Source organism: Lathyrus oleraceus, chromosome 4, assembly GCF_024323335.1.
Source record: "Lathyrus oleraceus cultivar Zhongwan6 chromosome 4, CAAS_Psat_ZW6_1.0, whole genome shotgun sequence".
NCBI classification, from domain to species: domain Eukaryota; kingdom Viridiplantae; phylum Streptophyta; class Magnoliopsida; order Fabales; family Fabaceae; genus Lathyrus; species Lathyrus oleraceus.
The window spans coordinates 493,589,449-493,597,977 of NC_066582.1; the positions used below are offsets into that span (position 1 = coordinate 493,589,449).

Here is an 8,529-nt window from a genome sequence, read left to right on the forward strand (position 1 = left end):
ATTCACCCCAAGGTTTGGAAGCTTAATTGTAAGTGCATCAATAATATCCGCCTCTGCCTTCACATTTGCACTACTTGGATATAGATTAAGGTATTCTTTAGCTTTCCAGACTTCAGAACAAGAAATACTTGAAGCTCTTCTACAACATGTTGGCCAATAAGAGTGCTTGGGATGACAAACTGAAAACCGACTTCTTTGGCATTATGGTCAATAAGTATCATTCCAACACCACCACCTTGCTTTACTATTATGGATTTTTCTTCTCTTTTGTCAGTGAAGTTTTCAATTGTGCAGATAACAATCTTTCCGTTGATTAAGGTAGGATCTAAAGTATTGTTCTTGCAGAAGCTAGCATTTGTTACTGAAACTCCAGACGTTGCGACTGAACTTCCATGTATCAAACCATGAGAATACTCCATTTTTATTGGATTTAGAGAAAAATCCTTCAAAACTTTTGAGTTGCCAAGGTAGATATTTGAAATGAATTCTCTATCTAACGTGCTAGCAACAATAGTGAGGATCCAAGGAGCAACGTTGCAAGCCGTTCAAGGAAAAACCGAGTTTCCATCAAAAGCAGAAACAAGACTTCCTTTTTGAAATGCATGGAATGCTCCAACACTGACAGCGTCCTCAAAGTAATTCGGCTGTGGAGGATTAGGACCAAGGGAGAGAGAAAGTATGTCAACACCATCATGAATGGCATCATCCATAGCAGAAAGAACATCAACATCACTGCAAAATCCAAACCAACAGGCCTTGTGGATAGAAAGTCTTGCACTTGTGTCCTTTGAAGTTCAATAGCCGGCACGGAATGATTTAACCTTAGACTCTTGAGGTTAGGTGATCTCGCCACAAATCCCTCAAGTGCTTCCACGTTAATCTCTCCTTTAAGGCAAGCAGAATTTAGAGCGACGAGTGAGAGTAAAACAGGTATAAGAAATGCAGGTGCAACCCGATTTATCATCTTCACTCCTCCAAATACAATAAAGCATAACACAATAGTCAAAACTATCCCATAAATTTGCAGGTCATGTGAACTCGGACTCTGTACCGCAAGTGTGGTACCACTAACTTGTGTCATAGGCTCCCTAAAAATTCCAGCAGAAGGAATTGCTTTCAAAAATGTTTCTACAGCTCCCAATACATACAGAACTCCAGCAACTGCATTTCATGGTTCCTTTCACCACAGTGAGGACATTCAAAAACCAACAATAAAATCTTTCTGAAATTAGGAATTGAAGTAAATAAAATCTTGTAGTTCTGTTTTGATGACAGCGCATGCAGAGGCTTTCGATGGCGTGAAGAGGTGCATCACCGGCTTCCGCAGAAACAACTTCAACCATGGATCCGACATCCACAATTTGATCTCTATTGTTCGCTTCCATTCATGTGAATACTTTTGTGCCCTCTATGAAACTTGGAATCTCATGAACCAAGGCACTCAACAGGCTTCCCGAATCTCGAACTATAAATGAGAGTCGTTTGATCACCGGTTTGATCAATGACAAGAAACTGTTTTTTTATAGGAAAGCCCGATTCCCCATTCTGCGTAGTTTCCTCCTTAAACCCTTCAAATGACTCGCATTAGGGAGTTTATCCTCAGAAATGAGGTTCGGAGGACACGTAAAACCCTGTCGAAGCGAGGCAAACAATAAAACCAACCATGAGGTTCATTTAAAAGTCCTGACTGTATATATGGTAGTGCAGAGGATGCATAAGCTGGTGGTACTGCCTCATTCCTTGAAACCGTACCCATATCGACATGTGGGTTCATTCCTGCAGCAGCAGCATTTTGCCTCCCCATATCGAAGGGAGCACAGAAAGAATTCAAATTGGGTGATTGACTAAATTGCACCTGATGCGTCCAGGTTCCGCCATTCTCTCCCATTCAACCACAACAATTAACCTTTAGTAAAAACTGATTCAAACACCAAGGGCTATCTTTCACTATGGGTTTCTCTTATACCAACAATGATTAAAACAACTAAAACCACTGGATTAACCCAAAAAGAGCAAAGGAAAACTAAACAATTACGTCACAGGTTTGAGTAACTGACGGAAATATTTAGCCTGACATTCTCTGAGAGGTTGAAAGCATGCTGTAACTCTAACTATGATGGTTCCGCACCCTATCGTTGCTGAACGTGTTGGCTCTGAACTATTACCGGCAATTTTAACTTTAAAAACTGCAGGAATAATTATTTACAATTTTTCCTTTCTCCAGAAGTCTTTTTTTTCGAAAATAAAGTTCCATGGATATTGCAGTCCATCACTCCCTTGGAAAAGCCTTATCAAAATATAGTCCAATTGCACAATAGAGCAGTGTATCAAGTATCATCCTCAAAAGACATGCGGAAAAGTTCACACCAGAGGACTCATAAAGACTCCTTTATCGTTGACAGTGTAGTAAGGGAAAAAGGCACCAAGAAATGATAGAGTTCCAACGGCTATAGCTGTTTTGGCCTAAAAGAGATGAAATATGCTACCTTTTAAGCCCATCATATAGTGTCCTTCTTAGATCTTCTGTTCAGTACCAAGTTCCAAGTCATTGAGAAAAGGGCCATTTGTATCCATTATCATTGTGACGTCCGGAAAACTGGAGAAAGCCCATGTATGATTGAGGCGTATACTATAATCATATGACTGAGTACGTCCGGAAGTTTGATCGACAACACCTCTATCATCATCCTTGTTTCACCGATGTCTGGTGCAAAAGCTAAATACTTTCTCTTATCCAGTAAGGGTTCCAAAGCTTCAAAAAAAAAAAATTCAGGGTCAAAATCAGGGTATGACAGTTAGAATCTTGTTTCTATGATCCTAATAGTATATATATATATATATATATATATATATATATATATATAATATATATATATATATATTATATATATATATAATATATATATATATATATATATATATAATATATATATATATATATATATATATATATATATAATATATTATATATATATATATATCTATATATATATATATATATATATATATATATATATCTATATATATATATATATAATATATATATATATATATTATATATATATATATATATATATATATATATATATATATATATATATATAGGTTGTATAACTATTTATTTCATGAAAAGTGATGGATTAATGTGGTTTTATGATGAAAATTCGTACTGGACAGTAGCATTTTCGCAACAACAGTTTTTCTGGTTTTTGACAGCATTTTCGTAACAACCAATTTTTTGGTTTTTGACCGCATTTTCAAAAACTTGTAAATTCAATAACTTTTGAACCGTAACTCCGTTAGAGGTGCCGTTTGGACTATTACGAAGCTAAGAATATTATCTATAACATGATATTCATTTTGATAACATTAGATTAATATTTTATCCAGAAAATCCTAATGTGGATGTATGTTGTATGTATGGTGAATGTGAATGACATGTTTTCTATTGTTTGGCATGTAATGTATGGTTTTAGATGGATTTTGTGATACTTGAAATTATGTATGTGATGATGTGAATTGATGAATTTGATGAGTAACATGAATTAGCTTGTTTGCTTTATGTTAATGTGTTGTGATGAGATGATGAATGTTATTTCATGTATTGTTTGGGATTGAAGTCATGTTAGGTGTATGTTGTGTAAATGTTGGATGTGGTATGCTTATGTATGATTAAGGGGTTGCAATCGTATTAATTGCATGAGTCTTGTTGTTGTTTCACACTTACACTAGTATGAGTATATGAAAGAGGCAATGTTGGGTAATCTCGCATAGATTATTTGCTTGTCCCAAACCTAACGCCGAATGGAGTTTGAAAGCTTAAGGCCGAATTGAGCTTTAGAGGTGATTATCTAGTATATTTGAGAAATGCTCGGAAAGCCGGAAATGATAATGGACCACATGCATGTTGCATTGAGTCACACATTGAGTCGCACGTGTCGGTGTGAATTATTGTTTGTGTGATTATGTGATATGATTGTGTGGATATGATTTTGGTAGATATGCATATACGTGGATTTTAGGTGATCTATTTGATATGAATTGTTGATGTGTTGTTGATGTGATATGTGTGCACATTTGTGATATATGTGATGAAATGGTGACTTGTATATATTATGGAATCATGTGAAAGTTGTATACATATTTGATGATGATGGATGATAATATGTATATGAAATCGATATGTTGTGAAATATGACTTTTTTACATCGTTTAGTATTTATAAATGAATACTTGTGGATTGTTGAGCCATGTCGTATGATGGTAAACATGTGATTCTTTAATAAGATGATATGATGCATGTTTGTATGAAGCATGGTGAATTCTAATAATATATGTATGTTTGTTATATATTTCATATTATTATGTTTTTCTATAATGATTTTAATTCTCACCCTTCTGTTGGAATAATTTTCTATCGCGACATCGCTCAGGTACCGGAGATAGTGGTGCTTCGCACAAGGATTAGATTCGGAGGCTAGTTCTTGTTGTGTTTTAACTAGGTAGTCTATAATGCTCTGGTCATGTAAGACTTGAGTTTATGGGATTATTTGTATTTGTTTTGATGTTGAGAGATATTATTATGCTCTCTTTTATTTTGTTATTTGGATATGTTGGTTTCGATGTGGAGTGGCCTTCGAGCCCAAAATGATATTTTGTGGTAGATGATTTATGGGAATCATCACTATTTAACATTTATGAAGAGAGATGTTATTCCGCTGTGTGAGTTTGCATGTTGGTTATTTGGTTTTGATTTATAATCCATGTTACTTGTATGTGACCATGGCATATGTTTTTTCTGGCAGAAGTAAATATGATGCCCTCGTGTATGCATGCTTTAATTTACTCTAATTATGCAATTGTATGTTGTATTTGAGTAGTAGTAGTTTGAGGGGTGTTACATTCACCTTACCCATCATAGACATCTCGAATTCCCCTTGCATCATTGATGAAAATTCTTCACAAAGATCTTTGTTTGTTGAACCAAATATGATGTCTTCAACGTAGACTTGAACCAATAAAGTATTACCTTTGATCTTCTTAGTGAATAAGGTTTTATCAACTTTACCTTTTTAAAATCCTCTTTCGCATAGAAAGTTGCTAAGTCTATCACACCATGCTCTTTTTGCTTATTTCAAACCATAAAGAGCTTTCTTCAACTTGAAGACACGTGAGGGATTCTTGAAGTCTTCAAAACCGGGAGGTTGTTTGACATAGACTTATTTATTGATGTAACCATTCAAGAAAGCGCTCTTGACTTCCATTTGGAAAAGCTGAAAATTTAGTGAACACGCATAAGCAAGTAATAAACGGATAACTTCTTGATTATAACCTTGAGCCACCAATCTTGCTTTGTTTCGAACAATTATACCATTCTCATCAAGTTTATTTTTAAACACCCATTTGGTACCTATGATGTGTTTATCACTTGGCCTAGGAATAAGTTCCCAAACTTGATTTCTCTCTAATTGATTTAATTCTTCTTGCATAGCAATCATCCATTGATTGTCTCCTAAGGCTTCATCAATCTTGGAGGGTTCTACTTGAGAGAAAAAATCCATGTTCAAGCAAGCATCCTTGAGATTTAGTCTTGTTGAAACTCCTTTGCTTAAGTCACAAATTACTTTGTCTATTGGAGGATCACGACAGGTTCTCCATTCTTTAGGAAGATCACTATGCTTAGAATCTTGTTATGAAACTTCTTGTTGTTGTTCCAATTGAATCACACTTTGATCAATAGAAACTTTTTCTAAGAGTAGTTCTATAATATCATTATCATCACAAGTAACTATGTCCTTCTTAGAAGTGTTAATTTCATCAAAGAAAACATGCATATATTCTTCAATAGTTAAAGTTCTTTTATTATAAATTCTATAAGATTTACTAGAAAAGGAATAACCAAGAAATATACCTTCGTCGGATTTCTTGTCAAACTTACCAAGATTGTCTTTGTCATTGTTGAGGACAAAGCACTTACATCCAAAAATGTGAAAGTGAGAAATGTTTGGCTTTCTTCCTTTGAAGAGTTCATATGGATTATTTTTCAAGATAGGTCTAATGATGACTCCATTTCCAAAATAGCATGTTGTGCTAACCACATCAGCCCAAAAGTACTTTGATAGATTTGTGTCACTAAGCATTGTTCTTGCAAGTTCTACAAGAAATTTATTCTTCCTTTCTACTACTCCATTCTATTGTGGAGTCCTTGGTGCTGAAAAATTATGAGAGATGATATTTTCTTCACAAAATTCTTCAAAAGATGCATTTTGGAATTCTCCACCATGATCACTTCTTATAGATACAATCTGTAATGACTTCTCATTTTGAATTTGCTTTGCATACTTCTTAAAAGCTTTGAAAGCATAAATTTTCTTCACAAGAAACAAAGTCCAAGAATATTTAGAGAAGTCATTAACAATAACTAAGGCATATACATTACCTCTGAAGCTTCTTGTTCTTGATGGACCAAATAAGTCCATATGCAACAATTGAAGTGGTCTTGTTGTTGACACCATATTCTTTGACTTGAAAGTTGATTTGGTTTGTTTTCCCTTTTGACAAGCATTACACAATTTATCTTTGACAAAGTTTATCTTTGGTAAACCAATGACAAGATCACGTTTGACTAGTTTATTTAAATGTTCCATATGAATATGGGCTGCCCTTTTAAGCCAAAGCCATGAGTCATTGTTGTTTACCATGAGACATTTTACTTTTAAATACAAATCATCTAAATCTATCATAAAAATATTATAGTTTATTTTACCTTTGAGTTTTACCTCATTGGTGACTTCATCTTCAATCAAGCATTCATCTGTGGTGAACTTGATCTTGAAGCCCTTGTCACAAAGTTGACTTATGCTTAGAAGATTATGTTTTAGTTCTTCAACATGAATTACATCTTTAATGGATGTGAAAGGTGGTGCTCCAACTTTGCCTTTTCCAAGAATCTTTCCTTTATTGTTGTCTCCATATGTGACATATCCCTTGGCTTTAAGCACTAGATTTGAAAAATTGTTTACATCTCTCGTCATATGCTTTGAACAACCACTATTGAGATACCATAGATTTGATGCGATCTTCAAGCATACCTATAAAAACAAATTATGTTTTGTTAGGTACCCAATGTGACTTGGGTCCTTCATAATTAGTATCATTCTTAACCCACACATAATGCCCACTTTCCACACTAAAGTTTCTAACATATCAAACATTAGGTGTATGACCACTTATACCAAAATAAAAACATGTAGGCACAAAATTACTTTTATACCTAGGAACATATGATTTATTTTTAGGAAATGTCTTCTTAGGACGTTGATGAACTTTTTGTGCTTTATTCACTTTTTCCTTGTTGGATTGGTCACTTTCCTTAACAAAGATAGTTTTATTAGTACTTGGTTTGTTAAGCTTAGAATAACTCAGACCGCTTTTATCATTTGAATATCTTTGTTGTCTAAGAACATTTTCCAATCCAACTTGTCCTTTTTCATATCTTTCAAGAACCTCTTTTTAATTTAACAATTTGGAAAGTAAGTGAATCATAATTTTGCATGTAAGATTTTGTTTTTCGTTTAAAAAAAAATTGTTTTTCTATTTCAAAATTATTTTCCACTATGTCAATCTTTTCTTCAGAAGATAAGATTCGTTTCTTTTGAGTTGACACCATTTTATACAAAATCTTACATTCATTTAGATTTTCATCAATAGAACCTTGAGTATCATTATGAGAGGTTTTTTCATTATTAACCTCTTCTTCTTCACCATCAGAATGGCGTGAAGCCATCAATGCAAGATTAACACATTCTTTGCTTTAGGAATCGGAAGATGAACTTACTTCATTATCTTCCCGTACAATGTAGGATCTTTTAGACTTTTAATCCTTTATTTTATTGAAACTACTTTTCTTTGAGAGTTTTGTACAATCCGTCTTTGTATGTCCTTGCTTTCCACATTCATAGCAAGTGATGTTTTGAGTAGACGTAGATGCTTCCTTCTTGTTAAAATAATTCTTCTTTCTTGCAAAGTTAGAATTTTCGTTATTACCAAAATATCTACTTGACCTATTTACAAGAAGCATGAAGTTCTCTTCTTCCTCCGGCTTGTCTTCTTTTTCAACTTCTTTGGAATCAACTTTTAAGGCAATGCTTTTGGATTTCTTGTCTAGATTATCATGCTTTTAAAGTCTACCAAGTTCCATCTCATATTCTTGGAGTTTACCAAACAATGTTGAGGACGTCATCGTTGATAGATTTTTATTTTCGAATATCGCCGTCACTTTTGGTTGCCATTCCGTGGTTAAAGATCTGAGTACTTTAAGATTAAGTTCATTGATAGTTAAAGTCTTACTGAGCGTTTTCAGGTGATTCTTCAAATGAACAAATCTTTTCTGCAAGTTGAGAATTGATTCTCCGGGCTGCATTCGGAATAATTCATATTCTTCACTTAACGTATTCAATCTTGATCTTTTAACTTCCGCAGTTCCTTCATGTATTTTGACCAAAGTATCCCAAATTTCTTTTGTCGTTG

The 8,529-nt window shown here is 34.0% G+C and overlaps 1 protein-coding gene across 1 annotated transcript; it reads right to left on the reverse strand.

Annotated features, from left to right (window-relative positions):
- Window positions 1-851: 851 nt before the first annotated feature.
- Window positions 852-2,762, reverse strand: LOC127138179 (uncharacterized). The gene is made up of 2 exons (XM_051064574.1): window positions 1,577-2,762; window positions 852-1,545 (listed from the first exon to the last, which is right to left on the reverse strand). Exons 1-2 carry the CDS (start codon window positions 1,886-1,888, stop codon window positions 1,426-1,428), a joined length of 432 nt encoding a protein of 143 aa, XP_050920531.1. The 5' UTR covers window positions 1,889-2,762; the 3' UTR covers window positions 852-1,425.
- Between the last annotated feature and the right edge of the window lie 5,767 nt (window positions 2,763-8,529).